At 35.1% G+C, this 27,054-nt stretch overlaps 1 protein-coding gene across 1 annotated transcript in view; it reads left to right on the top strand.

Moving 5' to 3' along the window:
• LOC108769157 (protein timeless homolog) overlaps window positions 1-13,686 on the top strand; it is a 42,241-nt gene extending 28,555 nt beyond the window's left edge. Inside the window, exons 2-14 of the mRNA XM_018519984.1 lie at window positions 3,385-3,456; window positions 3,566-3,656; window positions 4,095-4,293; window positions 4,605-4,842; window positions 5,125-5,225; window positions 7,515-7,614; window positions 8,821-8,955; window positions 11,080-11,304; window positions 11,851-12,135; window positions 12,196-12,297; window positions 12,850-13,029; window positions 13,212-13,304; window positions 13,391-13,686. Coding sequence (XP_018375486.1) covers window positions 3,385-3,456; window positions 3,566-3,656; window positions 4,095-4,293; window positions 4,605-4,842; window positions 5,125-5,225; window positions 7,515-7,614; window positions 8,821-8,955; window positions 11,080-11,304; window positions 11,851-12,135; window positions 12,196-12,297; window positions 12,850-13,029; window positions 13,212-13,304; window positions 13,391-13,617 — 2,048 coding nt within the window. The 3' untranslated portion in view covers window positions 13,618-13,686. The remainder of the gene's footprint in view (window positions 1-3,384; window positions 3,457-3,565; window positions 3,657-4,094; window positions 4,294-4,604; window positions 4,843-5,124; window positions 5,226-7,514; window positions 7,615-8,820; window positions 8,956-11,079; window positions 11,305-11,850; window positions 12,136-12,195; window positions 12,298-12,849; window positions 13,030-13,211; window positions 13,305-13,390) is intronic.
• Window positions 13,687-27,054: the final 13,368 nt, after the last annotated feature.

Genomic DNA, 27,054 nt, shown 5'->3' on the forward strand with positions numbered 1-27,054 from the left:
CAACCATCATCATGAATATTTTCTGCTTCATCGATCTAAGCAAAGCGATCTAAGAAACAAGTGAATGCGGATAAGATCGAGGAAACGTCAGCATCTTTTCTTTTTCCTTTTCCTGAAATTACAGAAAGATGAACGTTGGACGTTTCCTTGTTTCAAAAATATCAGGATTTCCGTGCGACGGAGATACGAAACGTAGGTTATCAAGGTTACAATTTCCGCAATTTTCACGGCATCATAAATCTCAGAGACATGAAATCTCACAATAATGAATCCGTCGTGAACTAGTAAAACATCGGAATAGCTTTTCTTCGATTCCAAGGAGTAGGTTACTTCTTCGTTGATTCATCCAGTGGGTTACGAATCTTATCAAACTATAAGTAAGCAGTATTTCACGAGACTGGTTTGCACTCCTTTTAAATTTGAAACTTCCTGCTACCAAGGAAGTCGGTTTATACGTCCATCGTTGGAAATTTTATCTTTTAATTTTCCATTTTCTATTCCACTGTTAACTTTTCATCCTTCATGAAAAAATTATACATCTCGGTAAATGTGAATGTCCGTGAGTAAAATATCACTTTTCATTTACGGTTGAAAATTATATGGAAGCAATGGTACCGCAAAGATTACAAGAGAAAATTATAGTTGTAATATGATATGTCATAAAAAATGGATAAGATTTTCTTTCAATAGAATTCGATTTTTAATCGTTCGAGACGATTGTTGATCGCTTATAAGTATCGATAAAGTCTGTGACCTCGTAAAAAATCTCATAAGTACAGATTTCCATATTGTTGAAAACTTGCTCTTTTTTTTAATACATACACCAAATAATAAAAAAGATTAAAATAGAAAAGATCTTTTCTCTCTCTAGTATTTAATTTTCGACCGTTTTGCGCTCGTATATAGGTATCGAATGTGCGGGCTCGGTAAAAATCGCTGAGTAGAGACCTTAATTCCATCGGAGACTACCTTTTTTAAATGCAATACGTAATACAAATAAAAAAATTCTTCAACACCGTGACGGTAGTCCCGTGGACGATGGTTATTATCTCTTCACAAATTACATCGAGGTAGCGTACCAGGGCTTTTGGTCTCAGCCGTGATAAACCCATCCACTCCTATCCTCCGCCATCCTTCCCTCCCTCCCCCCCTCCTCTTGCCTTCCCAACCCCTGACTCTATTATTTTCAACCACCCAACTTCTGATATACCACCTGCAACCTCATTTACCTAGCTACTGTATGTACGTTAGACAACACTTATTACCTGGGTAATACAATCGCATAATGCACCCCTCGCCTTCGCGCCAACGATAATGCCTAATTTAATAGCAAGGAGGAACGTCGCAGTCTCGAGTCTAACGAGATATTGCTGTCCGGATGTTACGCATCGTCGAACGAATTAATTTACAATTATGATTATAGCGATATCGCTTCTCCAAGCGTGTTTCCCTTTGAAACATGAATTTATATTAGTCGCTATGATCTCTATCTATATGCTTTAAAAAGTTGGACGAGGTTACGATTAAATTTGAGTTTAGAACCTTATTTTTACACACTTATTGCAACACCTATTGTACTTTAGATTTTCGTTAAGTTAGAATGGAAAGTAACGCACTATTTCGAGTTACGTGTATTCGAGTTCTATGTATTAGTAAAAACTTGATTCAACTAAAATATTTTTCTGAAATTTTGTTTAAACTGAAGTTCTTATCAACTCGCGCATTTCATCGTACTTGTTATTGTAATAATATATACGATATCAGCTCTGTAGTCTCTGATGCTTGTTTACCTTAACATGATAAAAATGTTTAACGTAAAAAGTTGATGACAGAGTGACTAACGAGGAAAGTTTGGCAACCTGCAAATTCGAAAATAAAAGAATCGTGTACAAACGTATAGAATAGTTCGACTCTCTACCGTGCAACTATTTTCCGTTGCGTATAAAAAACGGATTTAGAGCGTGAAAAAATCAACCTCAAATTGGTCGGAGAGTACAACTGCAGAATTTAACGATATTGTAGAATTATTCACAGGTATTTGAAAACAAAATCGAAACGCAATGTTTTTCCTTAGCTTTCACGTGATTATTACGGTTGATAAGTGTGTGGCTAATTAATTCATGAAATATGCAAGTTGCATGCTTGAAGAGTGTTGAAACGTGAGTATTAACCGCTTAACGAGCTCGTGCGACCGTACCACGTGTTGCAGGGCTTCTTTGTACATACGCGTGTATATGTGCGCTCACACACTTGGCCGTATGTACGTGCATTCTCGCATACATTGTGCGTAGGAATGTATCGCAGAGAAATTGCGGAGGACGATCGATAGTTGAACGCAACGAGCTGCTGTAAGCTCTTCTCTACGGTTGGTCGTGCTTGAATCAGTAATTCTCGCGTTTAGCACACAATCCTTTGGGTATATTTGATGATTCGGCCAATCTAATATAATCATGGAAGAAGTTATCTCTCTCTTCTTGCCAAACCCAGATTATGTTTAAGATGCATAAACTTAAGATTACTCTCATCTTCTTACAAAGCGATGTTTAAAGCGAGCGAGATGCACATTTTTAAACCAGTTTCAAAGTAGATAGGTGTTGTTACTTTGTCCAAGGTTTACGAAATTTTTTAGGCTTGCGAAAGAAAGAAAAAAATTTTTTGTAAGAAGAAAAGAATAAATTTTCTCTTAATATTCTACACTATGAGAATTTTTATCTCATTGCGAGTCATTCTGTATAGCTATTCAGAAACGAAAAAATTTCCCTGATGGTAAGAATAAAAGAAAAGTTTTTTAAGAAATCTATCAGAGAACTGGAATCGTACTATATACAATGTATATACATCTATATATATATATATGTGTATGTGTATTTATATAGGATATGTATTTTGTATGTATGTATATACATACTCCATGCTGGTAGATCAAAAGTTTCCTTAACACTTTTAATACATCAACGGGGATGAAGCATTTAAAAATCCGAGATAAAAACACGGCAGGTCGGACGAGTGCTTTATTTTATCTCGAATTACTGTTTCGAGTTGAGCAGACCGCGGAGAAGAGACAATTAAAACTTTAAGCTGAAATAGCACCACCGTCACCGTCACTTGGACAAACTGAATTCTTCGGGCGGTGGGAAGCTTTCTTTAGGGCAACAACTTGTGCTTAGAGGAAACTTTTCACGATGATTTAAAATGTTTCGCGATGTATTTTTAAGGGATTTTTATGTATTCTGATTTACATATCGAAATTACTATTATTTCCAAAATTTGCGGAATATAATAAAGATAAAGAGTCTTGACCCAATAAATAATAGATTAGTAACAATTAAGTTAGCAAAAGAGTTTTTAGATATATTTTTTTTAACAAAAGTATCTTATTTTTAGTGATAGAAGAGCAAATTCAAGAAACGATAAATGCGGATGAAGACATTGAAAATTCTGAAAACCATCAAGAAAGTAAATAAACATCAAATTTCTTAATAAGATTAACATTTAGTTTACATATTTTATATGTACACACGTACACACACATACACACACATATATGTAAATATTTTTTATATAGATGAGGAAGAAGAGGATGAAGATGAAGAAGAAGAAGAAAGAGAAACTGATGTCCAAGAAATTAACTTTAAATTGGATGAATTTCTTCAAAGGTGCGATAATAGTGCAATAATAGAGTGTTCTATCAAATTTTTTCTTAAGATTCATTTAAGCAAAATAATTAATGTTAAAAACAAATTGTTAAAAATATTAAAAAATTAATTAAACAATCTATAAGTAAAAGATCATCGATTCTTTTACTTATAGATTGTTTGTTCATTTTTTAACAATCTGTTTTTCAACATTAATTACTTTGGTTAAATAAATCTCAAAGAAAAATTTAATTTTTTAAAATTTAATTCTTAAAGTTTTATTCTAAAGAGCTTTATTTAAAATCGAACAAAAGTAAAGTTTTATTATCTATTTACGCTTTTCAAGCTCTTTTACTGCGATTTTTTTAAAAAGAAATTCTGATTCAGTGAATCAAGATATTCTGTACGCGATGAAACATAAATAGCACATCTTTGTAAAAAATAATATATTATTCGAAGGTTCGCCAACGTGAAAGTCGTCAAGGCTTTAACAATACTAATGCAACAATTCGAAAACAACACAATCGAACTTAATCACTATATTACAAAAATGCTACATCGGATTGCTTGGGATTGTAAAATGCCGGGTATGATATTTCAAGCATCCATATTTCGGATTTTTCAAAGAATCCTCGAGTCAAAGGATCCTGCACATAAGGTAATAGGATATACAGAATGAATCACGTAACTAACTATAATAATTACACCTTATATGTTTTATAAATTTGCCAAATCGTTAACGTCTTTCATATTATTCAATCCAATATTTTGAAATTTTCTTTTCTTTGCGATGTCACACTTTATCGCCTTTCATAGATAAGATGGTTTCTTAGCTAGATAAAAATTCTTTTCTTTTCTTGTACTGCGCAATAAATTTCACCAGCAAGCTTTTATTGCATCCTTGTATCGGGCTTAATGGTCCACAGAAGTGGACTCGTTGAGCAGCAGAAAAATCGATTCTTGCTTTAGGAGCTCCAAAAGTTCGCGGTCTTCATAATCCGCCGTTTCATCGAAGTCGCCCAGAAGAACCGGAAGTCGTATATGGAGTTACTCTTCTGGAAGACTACTCGCGACGCGACAGAAATCGTGGATGGTTACAACGCGGAAACGACTAACAAGAAAGTTTCACGAGCGACCTGGACGGAGGCGGAAGAGGACGAGCTACGTACCCTCTTCATGGAGCATCAGACTAACAAATATCCTCAAGGTAAACTCTTTATATCGTCCATTTCTCACGGAGAAGTCTCGTACACACATCGTTGAACTCGATAAATTAGTGCCCTTTACGAGAACGTGCTCAAAATACAAAGCTTTTTATTACGCAATAAATAAAAGACAAGAATGCAAGGAATGAATAATCAAGTGCATTGTTTAATTAACATTTTTTAACATTTAATTGTTAGTATTGTCTAAATCGATAAAAAATATTTTCATTTACTCTAAACTGGATCACTCATACGATAACTATAATGTTATTATAAATTTGTAGATTTAATCGATTGGCTATTGGACCATGTCATCAATGAAAATAGAACACGACGTACCATCATTAAGAAACTCAAGGAGATGTGCTTGATCGTCAATTCTAAGGTCAGTTCATTTTTTTCTCGCAAATATAACGTAGTTCTTTATAACGTAGACGCTAAAGGAAACAATCTCGAACCTTTTCTGATACTAATTTATTTATTTTAATCTAATATTTCTTTTTCTTGGAGAAATAGCTTTAAAAGATTCAGTAAACAAATTTTTGTACCTCTGCTAAAAAAGTAACGGTTCATCCATGTGCCCTGCGGCAATCCTCGTTGCGCTTCGTCTGACAAGATCAATGATTTACGAGAATCTTTTGGAAGGGCGGAGAGGGACCGTTTGCTCGGCTTCGAAAATAAGTTTCTAGACTGCCTTCGCGTTGACGGGGAGAACATATGCAAAAAAACGGAGCCGGGAATTGCTGCAGGAACTGTAAATTCTCCGGAGACAATACCTTTCTACGGGGTGAGACTTTCTACCCTCGTTTCTTCGTTTCTCTTTCTTCCACCATTGCGTAAGCTTTCCGACACGAACTGCGTGTTCCTTCTACCAGCCGGTAGTATCTTTTCCTGAGTATGGAAAATATCTGTGTGTGTGTGTGTGTGTGTGCGACCCCTTCGTCAACTTTGGCGACCCTAAAACCGGTGGTTCCTTGAGAAAAGCTATCGTTTTGTTTGCCTTCTACCTTACGACATACGTATAAACATTTGCATCACCCTTCGGGCTATGAAAACGCGAAGGAAACATGATTCAAGCGCTTTGTTGTGTTTGTTGAACTGTAAATGCGCGTGTTATGAGCTGGTATTCTATAACTTTTGTTTTGATAGCGAAGGTCGAATTGAAATACTTTATTTAATTTATGAAGAATTTAGCACAAACTTATTACAGTAGAATCATTACAATCTCAGGAATATTTGATGTTTAATTAGCCTTAGACCTTAATACTATGTTATTTTTTTTAATCATTAACATTTCCTAAAGAAACGTTCCGAGAAGTATATTAATCTTGCTAAGCTTGGAAACGTTCCTTTTTTCCTTCGTTATAACTCTTTTCTTCTGAAAATACACGGCGCAATACGGTGATAAAGCATGGGAATGCGTTAATCAAGCTTCTTATTGCGGCAGAGGAGTTACTAACTAGTTACCGGCTTATTTAAAACTTGAAATTAATTGAGTTTGTAGGGAAGCTTCTAACAAGAGAGGGAAAAAAGCATAGCGGAGGCAATACACAATACTGTATCTCATTCCGCTACGCTTTTTGTAGATGAAACGTAACATAAGAGATTTAGCAAAAAGTTTTGCTCACTTAAAAGACGTCAGCGATTTTGGCGCGTATAGTTTATAATAGTTATTTTAAAACAAAGCTATTTATGACAATGCTATCGACCGTGCAATTTGTTAAACTATATGCCTCCCAGCTGTTTATTGAAATTTTATTTCGTTTAAGCGAAATATATTTGACGTGAGTAATTGTTTTGTCGAAAAAAAAATCAAGCATGGAGTATGATTAATTTTTCGATAATGTTTCACGACATTAACCAGTCGTGATCGGGAAGAGAAAAAAAAATATTTATTTCCCCTCTGGTCTTAATTCGCTATTAATCACAAGCGTGCAGTCACCGGCGAAAAGAGGGTGGCTACGTCGGCGGAAACGTTTCTTCCACCGTATTATCGATTCCTTCGCAAGACCTTCCTATGGGAAGGCTTAGCTACGAAAGCGTTTCATTTAAATAATTTCATGCGTGAGTACGTTTCGTCTCTTTGAACGAAGAGAGTACGGTCGAAGCAGAGACTACGGCCGAGTATTCATTTGACATTCATTTAGTCCGTGGAAGTCGCGATATTGCTCCGACGGCCATTTAGAGACCTCGTTTCGCTGAGGGTGGAGCGTAATCGCTGGAAAACGAGCGATCCAGCTTCTTCTTTTTAAATACGCCTACTGACTTAGAAGCTTCTCCAAAGATTATACATGGAACGCTTTGTCTCATCAAGCCTGGAGATTATGCGCACGCAAAGTACCTTCCGAGAAGATTATAGAGGTTGAATAGCTGGGCGTTAATTTATATATACATATATATATTTATAATAAAGATATCGACATTTATCGAGCCTTTGCTGTAATTAATTGAGTATCCGGTCAATTACAGTATCGTAGTATCGCCGAATCAATATATTAAGTACAAAATTTACTTTACTATACATTTTGGTAACTTTCTCATTTTTAGAACAGTTTAAGAATGATTGTGTTTAATGTTGCGGAAATTTTCAGTGGATTTAAAATATTTTAATCTTTTTCCATTACGAGCAACGTACGTAATCTAACCCATTTTCTTAAATCTCATAATTAATTAGGGCGTGCGAGCTGAGGTGCAAAAGAGATTACCTAAAGAGTGGTCTGAAGAAGAAATCGCCCAGCTTACAGAACTTTGGACACAGTTCAAAGACGATGATGGTAATTTTTTAAATTTATTTTCTTCAAGCTAATTTCTGATGATATTTCTTAATTTCTTTTCTATTTTTTGGAAAGTATAAATTTCATCGGACAATTCACTTCGGAATTTTCCTTCATTTATTCATATTTCCGTTAATTTTTATTATTAAAGTTAATTGCAATTATTAATCACCGGTAAATGGAACAAAGAATGAAGTTTACAACTCGACGGTAGTAATATAAATTTCTCGAGAACTTGGCAGCATATTGTAGTAATTGCCATTTATCGTAATTTATAATTTATCTGCGAATCATACGCGCCAAAAATGGCCTTAACCCAATTCCCGATATAAATTTCCGCGATAGAAATTCGCCGTAAATTTCAGCGTTAATTCTAACCGGTTATTCGTGTTCCGAAACTGTTGAAATATTTCGCGAATGCGAAATTCGTGCGAGAATTCGTTAACACTGGAACGATTCCTAGGATTTAATTAAGCTCCGAACATCGGACACGCTTGGCTGCTTGTAGTAATAATTTCGAATCCGCTGGGACGAACGAAGAATAATATCCTTCCTGACAGAGACATTTTCAGAGAAGTCTTGTAAAACTTGTTTCATTTTCATACGAATCCACCGCTCTCCATAACTTTTAATCTCCGAAGTCGCTTCCACGCCAAACGTAATTCTCAGATGTCCACAAAATGTCAAGGGCATTTTTTTCTTCGCCTTCTCTTAAAAAAATTTCCGTAAAGTGTTTTATATTCTGCCGTGTTCTCTTACTCCGCGGTTATTAACCTTAGAACCGCCAACCTCCCAACGGGCGGACAAAAATATTCACAAAATGTCATGTCGTAAAAGAGAGATAATTCTTTTTTAAATTGAATTTATTCCATTACAAATCTTACGAACACGAATTTACGTTTAATATCGGAATCGCGTTTATACGTAAAATACCCTATAATCTTTCGAGAAGTTAAATTAAGTATAAGTACGTAAAGAGCGACGTCCAATTGACTTATAAATACATTTCGTCGACGCGAAATAAAGTCCTCCCGTGTCCCTTCGTAAGCTCTAATTGATTTAACTTTAAATCCCTTCAAAATCTCCGAATCTCTCCGACAGTCGTCTCGATTTTCCCTCGCGCACGGTTCTCTCACGAAGCCTCCCTATCACTCGTGCAGCTTTCTGACGACGCTATAAAAATCGAAACTACTGTGTCCTTGACAGATCCCGTGGATTTGATTTTCACCGATCTTAGAATAAAGCGACCGAAGCCGAAGATCAAGGAGAAGCTTCTGGAATTAGGATTGGCGCAGGATCGCAAGGAGTTGCGCAAAAAGCGATCCGGGAAAAGCAACCAGGGTGAGTATACCTATTCGTTCTTCCTCCCTCATCACGATCCGGTCTGGAGCATCCCTTGTTCCGGCCAATCCCATCCTATTCCATTCGCATCTGTCTTTCTTACTATCCTCCGATTCCGCGACTATTCCCATTCGATCAGTCTTCTAGTAACGCGATTGCCGGCAACTGCATAGAGCGACTCGCTTTCAACGGGAAAAGCGAAACGACGTGGCGATAGAGAGAGAGAGAGAGAGAGAGAGAGGGGGGGGGGGGGAGAGAACGCGGGAGAGGAAGCGAAAAGGAGTAAAGATCAATTTGTACAGGATTCTTTTCGTTCTTCTATACCGATTTCTTACAGACTGGGGAGAGAAAAAAACCTTTCGTCGATATTACCAGCGAAGACAAGTTCGCTCCTATGTTTGCGAGACTTGCTTTTCCTTTTTTATTACTGACAAATGAAACGTTTTGCGATTCCACGAGAATTTTTTACCTATGTATGTTAATTGTTTCATTTTTTATCCCGATTATGGAAATGGGAAAATGTTAAACTGCGCAGATTAGGTTTAATTAATATTGCCTAAAAATCTTGATTATAACACAAAATGTTTCAGCTATGAATAAGGAATGTTAATTTATAAATTCAGGTATTTAATTATATCACAGATAGATGTGTGTAATTTCTAAAATCACGACATGCATTATTGTGTATTTTTATTAAATTATTACAATATTTAAATCCCTTTATTAAACGGGTTATACCTACATCAATTACGGATTTAGCACGATAGAAGTTATTATCGGAACCGGAATGCGCGCTCCTAACCGAGAACTATTCTGGTGATCTAAATTTATCGAATTGCTAAACATTTATACCTACCATGTGATATTCTGCAATCGTGTAACAATCAATCTTCAAAACATTCGCGTAGATTTATTTACAGTTGAAATAATAAACGCCACTTTTTCCACAATTTTTAATATTTCAGAATTCAGAGTATATTTTCTCTGTCAAAAACAGAAAATAGTTGCGGTAACAAATTATAAAGTATAATATAAAATTACAAACATCAAATCGTAGTAAATATTCAATGTGTTATTTATTTTTATTAAAAAAATGTTAGATATAGATATAAGACTCGAACATTATTTCATTTCTTTTTTTTTTTTTTCATATGAACGCGATGTGCTTTTCAAGCAAATTTGATCCAATCCAATTTTTTTCAAATACTCGGAATAATATTTACGTTGTCTTTTTATTTCTGTTGCTCATATTTGAACGATATCATCATGGAATATCAATCTTGTTATTTAATATTGGCTGCGAATTCCAGCCGCACTTTCGCCGTTCTTGGACCAATATCACTCGCCTTAGCTTCCTATTATGGTGCTGGAAGGAATTTCATATTTATCATGGATATTGTTTTCCTCTCTCATGCCCCTTATTTGTATTCAATGCATTGAGATAGCTCATATCATAGATATACTGCAGAGAGATGAAGCATTGCCGAGAAGTTTTGGTTCACCGTATGTGTCTTTGAAATAACATTTTCCCTCAATGTCGTGTTTTGATGCAATCTCTCTAGCCCAGATGGGACTACTCTGTATAGAAAATATGATTGTTTTCGTAGGAAACAGAGAATAGGTATACTTAATTAATATTCTGAGTATATACAGATATGTCAAATCTGATAGTATACATTCTCTCTGAAAAGAAACATCAAGCATGATATACTTTACGTGCGTAGACAAGAGAATGCCGGAACATAAATTATTCGGACTACAAAAATATATATTTCTTTTTCAATCAGTTAAAATTCTTGGAAAGATTAATATTTTAAAATTAACATTTTTTTTGTAAAAAGAGAACTGTACATAATATAAATGGTAGATTCAAAACAAATTCGGATCATATTAAATTATATTTCAGAGTCATACTTTCGTATAAGATCTATAGAAAAAGAGTTTAAATTTATACTTTTTTTAATTTTTTATACTTTCTTTAATGTCATGTTCGAGATTTACTTAATGTAACGTGAAATATCTCGCGTACACATATACGTGCGACATTGCACGACGCGCTTTACACACGCTGATGAACGCTCGCTCGAGAAAGGTTCACATCGTTTCCATGCATTGTACGCAAAGGTAAATCGTCGTGGGAAACGCAAGCTGCCAGTAATTCTGACGGGAACGAAAGTTCAGCCACCGACGACGAAGACGGCGAAGAAACTCGAAAATCCTCGAAGCGCGGCGCGTCTCGGCGGAGCGAGGAGCCGACGAAAAAGAAGCAGAGGAACAAGCGAAAGCTACCGACGATCGTTTACACGGATGCACAATTATCCGGTCTCTTGAAGGACATCATCGACAGGAGTAAGTATCGCTGCCCTCTCACCGTCTTCCTCTCTTCTGACGTGCATCCGCGTTTTTGTGATTAATGAGACCGTACTTGTCGCAAGAGAACGCGCGTGCAACATATCCCTCGCTTCCTTCACGCAGGATAAATGTTTTCCTTGCCGGAGAAAAGGGACAACGATGATTTGCAGAAGCCATTAGGCGGAAAAAAAGAGATGACTTGTCGGAAAAACAGCTTCTCAAGTCACCGTTTGGAGTATGTCACGTTGCGAGCTTCGCAAATCCTACAATAGAAGAAGTTGTTTTTAGAGGAGATTTATCATTCTAATCTTATTATGTAAATCTGCTCTGAATAATTTGCAAATAATATATATAATAATTTATAAAGTCCAAAAAAGAATTATAAAATATTGCATCTTTTTTTGAAATATTATTCGATTAATCAACGTAAGGACTAACAAATAATACTTAATTGACCATTATCGGTAAGCAAAACGAACTTATTAACGGAAAGAAATTAAATTAATGTGGAAAATCTCTCGGAAAAAATTCGCATTAAATCAGACATGGAAGAGGCATTGGAATGGATCAAGGAATCCCTGCAAGATGTTCTGGACGATCGTGACGAAGAGAGCTCCGAGGGCATACCCTTGGTGCCACTGACAGATTACTCGTTGGCCGCGATGGATTCACCGAGTTTTCAAAAGCTCCTTCGCGCCATGGGATTTGTGCCACCGGCTGATGGCCAGGAATCTTACTGGCGTATCCCAGCGAATATACTTACAACCACACTTCAAAAACGCTACAAACTCATCGAAGACGCTTTAGCCGGCGAATTCATTGTTGAGGGTAAGTGGTTTTAGCAAATATGATGTTCGAATGACGATCATTTACCGAAGCATATTTTAGAAACGCGTAAAGATCGTTCCGATATTGATGAAAAGATGGATGATGACAGTGAAGACGATATCGATGTGTTCGAGCATGTTAAAAAGTTCTTTGCACCCAGAGGTCAGTACTTTTTTTGGTAACTTTATCGGAAAAATATGTATCATCATAGAAATTTTTCGCTGAAAAACTTTACACGTTATCATAAAATATTTTCTGAGCTTCCTGAAATACAATCAATTTATCATTGATATTATTGATTTAAATTAAAATTTATGAGTTACTTCTTTATGAACTAATTCCAAAAGTTTTTTAAATTGAGATTTATCATGACAGCGCACGTACATTTAATCCTAGAATATTACTGTGGATGAATTTTTACCTTAGTGCTAATTCAAATTTAGTATAACTTTTTTCATTAAAATTTTGATAACATAATATTTAATAAAAGTTTATTTTCTTTTATATTAAAATAGTGTTAGTTCAGTTATTCTATACTTTGGAACCTATAGGATAAAATAAAAAATGTAAAAGGATTTCTAATTACATGGGTGAATTTTCAGATGTAAAAAATATTTGTATAGCATTATAGGATTAAAATATAATACGATTTCTTACTTTCACGTATATAATGTATAGAAATCTATTTTAAAAAATATATTGAATCATTTTTAGAACCAAAACCGTCAACTTCCAAACAGTCGGAAGTATCCACTAAAATTCAATTATCACAGAAATCTAAAACATTGACATTAAACGAAGAAAGTGATGAAACAGAAGTTACGGAAAAAAACGATGAAGCAGAAATTATAGAAAAACATGGCGAAGCGAAAGTTACAGTAAAAACAAATAAAGGTACTTTACTATCATAATTTAACTATTCTGATAAACAAGAAACACAGAATTACATTTCCTCGCCCTCTGTTACTCGAGCTAGTAAACCACTGTTCCTTTATCATGAGTTTACCGACAAATAAATTTATCGGATTAAATTTTTAGACATTAATCATAATATTCACAATAATACAAAATTTTAGAAAACATGAGCAACGTGAGAAATCGAATAATGATGCTCGACGATTCCTCTGAATCGGAAATGGAAATTGAAAGAGATGTCGATGATAAGAACGGTCAGTATTGCTGATAAAAAGTAAGAATCGATCGATCTTTTTATTACTGATCACGCATTAATTATAAATTTCCGTAAATTTTACAGACGACATAAAGAGAGATAGATCCGATTCTTCATCTGATAAGGATAAACCGGCTACTAAGAAACGTCGGCTAGTCGATAGTGACGAGGAGGAAGAGCCACTAAAGAGTAATTATACCGAGGCAAATGGCGCTCGCGTAACAATTAGCGATGATGAAGAATCATTACCCAATGCGCGATCTGAGCGGCCTGCATTATCTCGTGTAATAATCAGCGACGAAGAAGATTAGGAGAATGCATTTATATATTTGTTATACTAGATATTTAAAATCTTCTTGAATATTTAAAATGTTACAATATATCACAACATATTCTTTTACGTCTTTTATTCAATCCCTTAATTGAAATAATAATTAAGACAAGAATTTATATAAAAAAAAAATTAATTAAAATATATTTTATCGATTATTCTACTGTAATAAACATACTTTGCTAAGATTAAAAATTGCTGCGATAAAAAATCGAGACAAATATTCAGTTTTAAGAGTGAAAATCATGATTAACATAATCATGCTGTGTGTTGAGAACTAAATTTATTTTTAATTCAATTTTGAGAAAAGCATGTCACAGCTTTAACATTGTTAACTTCAGTTGGGAAGGTAAGGATCGAGAGATTTACAGGCACCGGCTTTATCCGCGAGCGCTGGAGCATACACCCTAGGCGTTGTAAGCTTCGTCAAGGTCCCACATGTTTCTCATCGCGGTAAGCCCTTGCGAACAAATCAGTGGCACCTAGCACACACTCCAGGGTGCCAAGAAAAACAGTTCCCGAAAGGCGTCCACATTTCGCCAAGGAACGACGAAGAGAACATGCGAGCGCGGCGGTGCCGGCTGGCAAAGGTGTCTTCAACGTTACCGCGCCGCTGGCTCTAGGTCATCGACCCTGGTCACGTGACGACTCGGGGAACAGTCTCGCGTCGCGCGATCAACCTCCTTGATCACGTGTTTCCCGGTTCGGCGGTTGGTCAATGCGGCTGACTTTACGTCTTTTGATGGGCAGGTGAGGAGTCTTGGCGAGTGTTAACGATACGTACGTGTGCATCGAGACGTGCGACGAAGGACCAGCTCTCACCTTTTTCGATGCCCACGTGGCTTTGATGGCTATCGACCGTCCACAGACCGCAACCTCCAAAGGTTTAATCGATACAACAGGACTCGCGGATATACGATCAGGGGATCATGCCGGGTCAAGAATCGTGAAAAACGCCTAGCCGCGAATCTAGTCGCGAATATGTTGTTACGGGTGAAAAGACGCCAAGTCCTATGTAAATTTATATGCATAACTAATCGCCAATTCGATAATGAAAGACGTCGAATGATATCTGTTTCTTTTCCTCTATTTCTTATTCTTATATTACTTTATTATTTTATTATATTATTATTTTTTTATATTTATTATTTTATCATTTATCATTTTATTATATCTAAATTTTTAAATAATATATATATTTAATGATAAAAGAAACAAAATTCCTTCAGTGATTTTCTTCTATAATATTTCTGCTTCTTACGTTATTTTATTTTGTTCATGTATGTTTTCTTATAATATTATATTTTTTATTATATTTTTATTGTTATTTTATCATTTATCTTATTTTTTGGCCTTTATTTATGTTTACAAATCTTATGTATATAAAATATATACATAAGAATACATTTCTTTTCTTACCTTTATTGATTCCTTTATTATTGTTATTGTAATATGAAATCGAACCTCAGCGAAACTATTGGCGCTACCTACCAGGAGTAGCTGACGAACAGTAAGCAGAGTCTGAATGCATCTCTGAGCAACATCCACTTACGTTCGAGAGGGGCATGTCTACAGTAGTAACTAGAGGCGCCGATCATCGTTCCGTCATCTTCGTCACTATAGAACGACCAGATTCCAGAAGGGTGACTACATGCATTCTAATCTCAACTTTTAGATGCCAGGTATGCATGACATAGTAGGAAGTGAACCGTCACGGCGAGTCCACTCCACGTGGAATCCGAGGTGCTTCGATCAGGACACGTAGCTGCCGTGATAAGATAGCATGCGAAAGAGTTAGTAGACCGCAACCAACACGTTTCTTATGATCTCCGGGTAGAAGCGCGGGCTTCTTATACGGTTGTAGGTGGATGGCATCTCCTCTCTCTTTGTGAACGGTATCCCCACTCCATCGGCGGATCCTTCCCACACTTCGTATTCTTCCCCCTCTCTGCACATTCTATATCTATACCTTTAACCAAATTGAAATTGTGAGAGACGAAAAGCAAACAGGGATCAGATAAAAAGGAATCAGACATACAACGAATAATACTATCAATCTAAAACGAATATACAGTATATAACAATCTCTTTTAAACATCTAAATAATAAAAAAATTGTTGAAATTAATTTTCTTCTTGTTATATCTAAAACTTAAAATAAAATAAAGAGTCGGACATATTCAGACGACTGTGTTAATAACATTTACCGACCAATCTTTATAATTTTGTATCCAAAAGAAAGAGATTGCAGAGACATTTAAACTTTAATTAACTTTATTTAACACTTGAAAATTGTTTTACATTATTAATACTATAATATAATAAATAATAAGTCTAAAATATTAAGAATAAATGGTAATAAAATAAGAGATATAAAATGTTTTTCTCTTTCTCTCTCTCTCAATAGGTAGTTAAAATGTGAAAAAGATAATAAACAATAGATTAACTATCTCTATATACTTTACATAAAAAATTTACATTTCTTTTAAATTATTTGAATAATCTACATTCTGTATTTATATTCATATTAATTACACGAATCATCTGTCGGTTGTGTATTGCCATCTTATTAGGAAAGTATAAATACAAACAAGCTTCTGTCAGTCTCACTAATCTCATATGAGCAGTGTTCAATTTTAGACTTATATCCTATGATGTTTAAATATTTAGATAAAAGAAAATTATTTGTATGAAAAAATAGCTCTATTTTTTACGTGAGACATTTTTTGACATTACATTGTAGAAGTATGTAGAGAATTATAGGTATTATGTATTTGTAATCAATTACGATACACACATTCTATTTCAACTATTATTATCAAATATTTACAAGGTTCTTATATATTAAAAACAGAGATATTGAGTTGTAAATTTTAATTCATTCATTTACATCAGAAATTGTACGTAACATTATAGAATTTGACATCGCCAAACTTATTATCTGTAACATAAAGTTTATATTTTTATTTCAAAATAAAGACTCCAGCAAATTTTTTATTGCATGAATTAACACAATTGTAATCCATATTATATATATTCTCATGATTTATATTTATTAATATAAAAATAAAAGGTTTTTGTATAAAAATGAATAAAAAAATTAAACAAATCAAATATAAAAAGCTACATGAGCCTTTATACTTATTAGTGCGGAAATAACATAAAGCGATAATGTAAACAGTTGGAATTAATTTCGTTGGAAAGTACATTTCTATTGTTTTTAAATTATACTTTGTTGCTTTATAAATATTATTTGCATATCAACAATCAAGCGAAAACTCATAGGCATTTTACATTTGTTTTATATTTATATATAATTTTTATATTTTTGTAAAATACTTCATGCAAAAATATATATGATACAATAAAATATAATGTTTATTAATAATAAAACATTTTCTATAATAATACTGCAAAAAGGAAACGAAAATTCTGTGAAATTTGTACATTTTGGAAAGTTACATATAGAATTCTAGGAATAACACAAAATGAATTAAATGAATACATAAAAATTGTCGCATATAACGTTGCTTACAACTCTGAAAGTTTCCAATGAGAGAATGTAAAATGGTCCGCCGGTTAAAACAATCGGCCTCTGTGCCCGTACCATAATAGTTTGTACTAATCGACCAACGTCTTTTAATTGCTTTCCGAAATCCACTTGCTCTCTTTTTTCAAAGACCACAAACTCCCATCCACAAGAATATATTGATTGTGCAATTTGCAAGCCCTACAATGGTATAAAAATTAAAATTAATATAGAGTGAGTAATATAAAATACCGTTGCTTTTAACAATTCTGGATTGTTCCTTATTGTATATTGTTCTTATTTTAAAGTTCTTAAGAGTACAGTAGGAGAAAATTTTTAATACCTTGACGTAAATGAAACTAACCAAATGTTTGAGTTGAGTGGCAAAGAAACAGAAAATAAATAGTTGCAAGGCGGCGCATAAAAAATATTCGAACATAGACCATAATTTCAAAATAGACTCCATGTCAATCTGTCGAGATGTACAAACGTTGTAGTTTAATAATTCGAATGACAGCATTAAATATACAGAATGTTCGGGTGCATCAAATATGCTGAATACTTTGTAAAATAATTCGTACCGCAATTTCAATCATTGATGCTTCGAATGAGACTAAACAAATGACAAGTAATGTTTCGATGCATTGCACGAACATTGTTGGACCGCTAAAGGTTTGCAACATTTTTATAAATCTATAAATATATATTTCTTAAATGCGATTAATAGAGTATTATTTCAGAATTACTTTGATATGCAAATATCAAAGATTTAGTTGAAAGAAACACGAAATTATTAATGAAACGTAAATCATTATTAATATAATATTAATAGGTACTTTAGATTCACGAGATATTACATAATTACATATCATGTATAAATATAATAATATTATATTATAATTTTGCAACATAATCTAAGTGAAAATATTACTTTATAATCTCCGTATGACAATCCACGCAATTCTTTAATTTGCTCTGGAGAACGATGACAGCTTCTGACACGCTGTAATTTCCAAAAATATTTTATTTTCATAATTAAAGAGTTTGTTTGAAAATAATCGACATAACAAATAATACTTGTCAAAATCGATTTTCATCAATATGATATTGATGTATTGAAATTGTGCGCAGATGACCATCAACATAATGACGTAAAAACTGTCATAGCAAATAATTCCAAACCCGGAAGATATTCCGCCGATTATCTGCATAAGATACAGGCAAACATAATTATAAAAATCGTTGGTGTTTATCGGATACCACCCGATAAACGGTAAATTTCTTTTTTTTAATGTTTGATTAATTAAATTTATCTGATTGGGTGCCCATTCTAGGAGCAATGGATTGGCACACCAATGTAGAACGCCGTAAACGCAAGCAAACGTCCAAAAGCACACAAAGAAATTAGAATATTTATGTGCGTATTCCATTTCATTCCTATATATTCGATATCCTAATAAAGATTTTTCATTAGCAATTTCAATATATAAAAATAATAATTTTAAATATTAATACTTTGCAAAAAACTATATAATATTATATAAAGAATGTAGATTGCATTTTTTAAATTAACATACACAAAACGTGGAAAATTATCTCATAAGTATTCACTAAGTTTAAAGAGCATCAAAAGTCATACGATGCAACGTAATTAATAACACAATCTTTCTTTACTCATCTCTGACGGAAAGTGATTTAAAATATATCTGCCGCAATATTTTAAAAACTTTATACTGAAAAACACATATAAGTTACACTGGCAATAATAGTTAATTGACGTACCTTCCTTGCTGTTATCGATCCGTTGGCAAAATACGTGACATTTTTCTAACTTTTCCACAAGATCGATGATTTCTCTATTTTTCCATATACAATAACACCATTTTATTAGACCCACTGCATGCATGCTGATTACTCCGATGATGTTAGCAAATAATTTCAGATCATTGTTCATCGTAAGCGCCACTATTTCCGAGAACAGAAGCAGGAAGTTTGCCAATATGAATACAATCGTCGCCGCCGTTGAAAGTAATATTTTAAGAGGCGAAAATGATTTGACGGGCCAAATACAGGCATATCCGAGTATCAAGAGCAAATTCGTAATGTAATACTCTAAAGATAAGATATCTTCTCTTTTGCACGCTTTGTTATCCTCGCTCTTGCGATTCATATTTGGAAAGAGGAGAGGGGTGGGCGGATGCATATCTGAAAAATCGAAACGAGAAGCATCCTTTAGCTAAAGATGTGTGTCCAGTTACGGTTCATTCGCGCGAAAAGATACTTAAGATAACTTGGTTTCGCGCAAGTACGCGAGGAACATAATACGGCTCTTGTTTCGCATATTCTCCGGATACATGTACACCGGACAATTACGTACGTTACGTCAGACGACCTGAGACTCGCGTATGTACGTACACGGTCCGGCTCACGGACAGTCTCACGAGGCGGTGAGTTTTATCGGTGGATTGTACATGCGGCGAACACGTTCGTGTAATCGGCAAACAGAAGATAAAGGCTCTTGTTTCTGTTTGTAAGTAAAAGTATTTCGTCGCGAGAAAATTATCACAGCTGACTCGACATATAACAATGATAAGTACTCGTATAATAATGATAAGATTTATACTTTTTTTTTTTATTTCTGACGACTACGTTATGCGCTCGATATCTAAGTTTGTGATTACTGTGTATAATAGTTTTGTTGATATCAAGTTAGACTTTGAAGGCACAGTCAATATTTTGATTATAATTTCTGGTAGATAAACTTGTGTCTGTAAAAAAGTAAGTAAAATGCAATCCGACTTCTAGTTATTAAAGCTTTCACAAATTTGCAAGTATTTTTTTAGATTTTTAGACAATCGAGAACGATAAAAATCTGCACTGAAGCTTAAAGTCTCAGATGCTGATAAAATTCCACATGACTGATGAGTAATATAAATTTTTCACAAGTGTATTGGAAAATGTTTCCCTGTGCATTGCGTTATATTAATACTACTATTCTTGAGACTTCCACGGGTGCTTTCTATATGAAAATTATGCGTTTCGCGGGTTTTCTCCGTGTCCAGATCCATTCTTGGAATACCAACGTTTCGTGAACCTTGCAGTCCACTTCTATTGATACTAAGTATTGGGCTGCTCCTCGCCCTGATGAAGTGGACTGCAAGGTTCACGAAACGTTGGTATTCCAAGAATGGATCTGGACACGGAGAAAACCCGCGAAACGCATAATTTTCATTAATACTACTAATTTAAATTATACCGTAATGACAGAGAAGCACTTCTAACACTTTAACGTGACAGACTCTTGCAGCAATTCTCTCAGCATTCATACAATACCGCTCGTACTTACTATTTGCACGCGTAGAAAGCAATTTTCATTCTGCAAGGCGATCCTTGTACTTAGCGAGAACTTACCCCGGAATTTCCGGGATCATGGGACGTTCTCGGCAATTGCAATGCGCGTGTCTCGGTCGCTCGGGTCTTGAGCATGATTTATGCAAGCAAATAAATGTCTCCGTCGTGTCATTAGATCAGTTCGTTTGAAATGCAAATAGCATTTGCAGCGCGCATCGGATATACTCTCCAATTAAGTGTCCGCGCAAACTTTTCCCGTGACCGACCCGGGTGGCCGCGCAGGAAGTTCGCGGGTACTTTGAAGTCGAATATAGATTCGCCGTAGGACCGAGCGTGAAACTTGATATCTAATTACATCCCTCGAGTCACCACCCGAAGCAGGATCATTGGTTCCCCTCTGTGCAAGCGTGTTTGTGACTGGGTGGGTGTGAGCGACTCCCTTGGTTAATCTTCGGGCCATAGCTTGCCTGGCTTTCGTTTGCCGCCAGTATCGCATCATCTCTATCAGCCGTTACATCCGATGAAAGGCGGACTCGTATAAACGCATTTCGCTCTTAATCTAATTGAAATCTGCCACTGACCCATCCGCGAGGACTTTTGCAGTTATCGACGCGTTTTCGATTTGTATCTCATCGTCAGTGAACGAATGTCCGCAGGAAAATATCGAAGCCGTTATTTAATCCACCAACGCACAGAAGCGATCTGTAACAAAGATTAGAGAAATGTAATTAGTGTTGTTGGACAGAAATATAATTTCGAGAGACATCGGATATACTCTAGAAAGGTTTGTGTATCTAATTTAAGATTTACATGGGAAGAATCATTTCTCGGTTAGTCAAATTCTCTTGGTTAATAAATTTCAAAAATTATGCACATCTCAGTGATGGAACTTTAATCATAAAGGGCAAGTTTCTTTATCGTGTTGTGTGTGTGTTGTGTGTTTAATTTTGAAATCCGCTCAAAACGAATAAGTCTCTATGGAATAATACCGGTACACAGTAAAAAATCGTGCGTCCATGTGTAGAATTTTTCTTGTGTTACCACATTTTGATTATTACTTCAATGTAAAATCAACATACAACTGATATGTTATTACTTTTGTAACATTTTGATGTGTGTTAGATTCATGTCACCTTTCTAACACAATTGCGTATGTCAATTAAAAATGGAATATTATTTTGAGTGTTTTTAATACAATTGTTTCAATTAATCTATATATCTCAAAGTCACTTTAACATCTAAGAATTTTTTCATTCACATTATACGAACAAAAATATTTTGTTAACATTTTCTTACGAGTTACTGCAACTACTCTTCTATGTACTCTACTTATTTTATATGTTAGTTTTAAATCATCCCTAAAGTCAAAATAACAAATATAAATGTAAAGTATTGTGTCAATTATTTAACATTACTAGTTCGTTAATAAATAACACAAGACGAATGAGTTACTTCAACTTAAAATTTAGACTGGATCTCCTGGGACATGTAAAAAATGTTAAAATTAACATTTTCTTTTTTACTGTGTATTCATAGTTGATTCTTATTTAAGACTACTTTAGGTATAGTTTTAAGATATCATAAATCAATAAACAGAATAATATCTTAAAACATTACTTAAGATGATCTTGAAATAGGAACGAACTATGAATACCAGCCTATGTATTACATTGATTCCATTCACTTTCCTGTTACTCAACTATCTAATTCGTATTAGTGCTCGCGCACGTTCGTGCTGGCAACACGTGGATTAGTGTGAACGCAAGCGGAGCGTGGAGCGGTCGGGCCGAGTTTTCGGAAGTATCGAACGGGTTCCGTGTCTCACTCACGGTCCCTTCCCCTGTCCCCGTGCTCTCCTTGCGCCCCGTTGGTCCCGGAGAACTCTACTTTGGTGATAGTATCCTGCCGCCCGTGTTGTCCGACGCGTTGCCGAATTTTGGCAATGATTGATGGCTATTAAGGACCGGGCCAAACCCTCTCCGCTTGTTCCGCGCGCCGTACCCCCAACGGCGTGTACCACGCGCTCGCACCGCTATATTTGCGAGATCGCAATTAAACCAAAAATAGCGCACCTCGTGAAACCACCAGGGCTGGATCAACGTTCCGTCAGCACCCGCGGGGAATTCTCACTTCAGGAGTCAGCCACAAAGATGCTACTCATTTTTATACGTTACTGGATGTCTGGAAAATGTTGCATGTGAGTAAAAGATACGCGCGTCAAGTACATAAAAATTATATTAAAATTATGTTGAGCCTTTGAAGGTGTGAATGATGCGACATAGAGACAAAACATTTTTATACATTGTTATATATTGTTTATCACAAAATGTGTTACGAGTTGCCTTACAACAGTTTCAATTATTTTATATTTTGCTCATTTCAGTGGTTCAATGGATTAGAGAGAGAGAGAGAGAGAGAGAGAGAGAGAGAGAGAGAGAGAGAGAGAGAGAGATGTCTGCTCTTTCCCATTATTGCGCATTCGGACTCGAAGTTTGAGAGCTACGAGTTGCCAAATATCAACGTATATTCAGCCTCGTATAATCAAATCAAGTGCACCGATCGCGATCTAGCTTTCAGGGACGCCGTTATATCCAGAGTCGCACAATGACGCTTGTTGGGATTGCAGTTTGACGAAGGGCTCGAAGGGGCGGACGAAGGGAAAGATCGATGGTCGCTGGCAGGAGAGGTGAGCGTCGATGAAAAGGTCAAAGGTTTCAGGTGTGTTTGCGCTTCGCGCACGGCTGGTACAGGTGCAGCCTCTTCCGCGGCTCTGCTTGCCGTTGCAACAGCAACATACATGACTCTTTATTAACAACAATTAACATTTGGTCCATTGTTCATACAAGTATATCTCTCGTTGACAATGAGCGACACCGCCTGGCTGTCGCAGTTGAAATAACATGGACCTGGTCTCTGGCCTGATGCGATTGTGAAATACCATCGACGGAATTTACCAAATCAGCCGTAATTTTGACGTTTTGCAAGATTATTACAATGGTAAAGTATGACGTACTTTCGTTGTAAAATAAATATTAATGTTGGCTGCTTCTGACTTTGCATGTTAACGAATATTCCTGTATTGTGTAGTAATGCTACGTTGTAAATGGGGTTGATAAATAGCAGGACAAAATGAGAAATGAATGCTATAAGATAATTAACTTAGTGTAAGTGTATTGAGGCATTATTCTTTGCTGTATTTACCTCGCAATTTGTATTTTATAAAACTCTCGTTAAAACATTAACATATTTAATTACCTAACTTAAAATATATTTAAATTACAGAAGCGTCTTTATTAACGTTTATTTGCACTTTAATCATCATAATGGGTAATAAACTGGTCCGCGATTATGTAGTAATACATTTGCGCTTATTATGTTTTTAATTATCAATTATTATTGACAATCTCTTTTCTTTTTAATCAAATTCGTTTTCTATCTCGTGATATCAGACGGGCAGATCTCTTGAGTGCGTTTGGTGTAACGTATTTACCATAATCGACCCAATTGTCAATCCATAGAGGATCGATTGAAGGCCGGCTGATAAGGTTCGCGGGTAGCAGGCGAGTATACGCGCGAACAAGATAATTGGCGTCGTAATGACAATCTCGAGCTATGACCTCGGAGTTGTGCTATGACCGGCATGTACCAGCTTGCCCGTCGTGTTTCCCCGTTCCAAAGATTTACCAGTCTCCGGTTATGTTTGATGCACCATTATGTTTTCGATTACGGTAGGTTAGTTGCATCGGTAACGTCATCTCTGTCGTCAGCAATACATCTCCGATCGACGTCAAAATTAGTGAAACACGTAATTGTTCGTCACGCGTACTGTCACCAATCCACGCGATAATACTATGTAAAGAACTCTCGGCGGATTTATTGTTGCATTATGAGGAGATACCACTCTTTTTTTTCTCTTGCTTTGATTACGCGTTTCTGGTACCAATGGTAACTAATGACTGCCGAATATGCGCAGAATATTAGATTGAGGCTCAAGGAAAGTATTTCGGTATCATTTTTCCCCTAGATGTAATTTTTCTGACTTTTTTCCCCATATATAATTTAATATTGTAATACGTAAGCATGACGTTATTAATAAATATTTAATACACTGTGTAGTTAGTACTGAAGATATTTCGAGAATTGTCAATTCTCGAATCTTTTATAGTATGCATGACTTTCATTATTCTTTTTTTTATGTATATATTAAATTTATTATAGAAGAAAATAATATTTTTATTATTTCAAATGCTGGTACTAATATTTGATGACGATAATGGTATTTAATGCGATATCAATGTTATATGTATTATTAATAATGATAGATAATGAAGAATGTTCTTTCGACTGTATCATCATTCGGTTGATATTGCTGGTAATTCGCTTGATATATAAACGGTACATCGAATGTAGATAAATTGTGGTTAGCAAAAGATAAGAAGCTGGTAAAGTCGACGTGGAGGATATTTTTGTAGCAGCAAAGCAGAAATGGCAGAAGCTAGTTCCACTGGACTTGTATGCATATGATTATTGCAATGTCGGTCATGTGTATGTGTATATAGACATGGTAAATTCTGATTAAACAATGTAACTCTTAGCGAATTATACATTATAATTGTGTATGCCTAAAGCAATTTTTAAATTAAATTTAAAAGTCAAATTAGATTTTGCAAGCGCGCTCTTCGGTAATGTTTTTTTTTAAAATTGAATCTTGTTAAAACTTTTAGAGAATAATTTATGCACATTTTGTTTTCGGAAGAATTTGAGTATATTCTAGATCTTAACAAAATTACTTTTTAAAAAAAGGTAAAAAGGGCGCCAAGTGTGCATGTACCTTCCATAAAAAACTGTACTTTACATAAACTAAAAAAAAAACCGTTACATAAATAATATAGTTCAAAAAAATTTTTTTTTAATACATGCATACGTACTACTGAGGGGTAATATATAATAAAAAATTAACAATGTTACTACTTGAATTATGTTATTTATGTAACGGTGTTTTTTTAGTTTATGTAAAGTACAGTTTTTTATGGAAGGTACATGCACACTTGGCGCCTTTTTTAATTACTACTTGAATTATGTTATTTATGTAACGGTTTTTTTTTAGTTTATGTAAAGTACAGTTTTTTATGGAAGGGACATGCACACTTGGCGCCTTTTTTTACCTTTTTTTAAAAAGGTAATTTTGTTAAGATATAATATACATAAAATAATTCTTTAACATTACAGCTTCACTCTTTAATACCGAATATTTATCTAATTGAGCATTATAAACATCTATTTAAGTAAACTTTTTCTTCAAAATAATAAAGAAAATGTTTTATTTATTGACTTTGCAGTTTTAAAGCTTAAGATCATGAGAGACGCTTCTTTTTCTATAGGTTATTGTAACTTGTAAGCAATCAGATTTTTCATGTTTTCTTCAGAAAAACTGAATTTTTTATATAATAGGATATCGATAATTATATATGACATAAAAGTAATAATCCGTTGTTAAATATCTACATGATGCTTGACAAAAAAAAATGTTAAATTAACTCTCGACTACAGAACGGATCAATTAGACTCAAAGCGAACATTTTTAGATGGTTATACAATCTGTACAATTGATACTAAGAGATACCTAAATTATAGGTAAAATTTTGTCCTTCCTCTATCAATCGCCGCAAGGCGGAAATTCTGTACTTCAAACAGGGTAGTTTTCATAACTGTAGTTGAAGGTTAATGTCATATAGAAGAACTTACAATTTTGTTATTGCTGTAAACAACATTCGCGCATTAGCTGTTCTTTAAAAAATTATTAACGTAACATAAACCATGAGAAATCTGTTTCGATCATCCGTTCAATACATCGCGATGGTATTCTATATAATTAGGTAAACGTAAATCATAAGAATGATGCAAAAACGAAACAACAGCTGACTCACCTTAGCTGTGGCACAGCTAATCGTTTAGTTTCGATACTAGGATTTATCTGAAATCGCCGAATAAACGGAAAGAGGAAACGCAAAAGTCAAAGGTACACACAAAGGTAACGGCTAGGAGAATAAGAGCGAACCAGTCAGCAATCTGCGGATAGAATCTTGAAGCGTAACGGCGGCGGCTATTAGGCGTCGTCTACAATACACGGAGTAAAAAGTAAGAGTAAGAAATTGACCAATCACAGTCGAATGTGAGAAGAATAATCGACTGTGATTGGTCAATTTCTTACTCTTACTTCTTACTCCATGTATTGTAGACGGGCCTTTACTGTCGTTCGTCTCTGTTGAGCGTCCTGCCGGTCCTGCGTCTGGTAGAGTCTGGAGCAGCGACGGCGACGGCGGCTTCGGTAGCTGTATAGGCCAAGTTGTAACTCAATGCTCTCTCGATTTACCGACCGTGAACCAACTGCCGCCACACTCCACGCCCACCGATATATATTTTCAGTTCTTGCCCGACGCCTTATCCCGGTAAACAGCCGTTAGGGCTGCCGCACACACCTTCCGTAACAGTAACCATAAGACGTACCATAAGAATTAGTCAATCACAGTCGAGAATT

This window comes from Trachymyrmex cornetzi, unplaced genomic scaffold (assembly GCF_001594075.2).
Source record: "Trachymyrmex cornetzi isolate Tcor2-1 unplaced genomic scaffold, Tcor1.1 scaffold868, whole genome shotgun sequence".
In the NCBI taxonomy this organism is placed as follows: domain Eukaryota; kingdom Metazoa; phylum Arthropoda; class Insecta; order Hymenoptera; family Formicidae; genus Trachymyrmex; species Trachymyrmex cornetzi.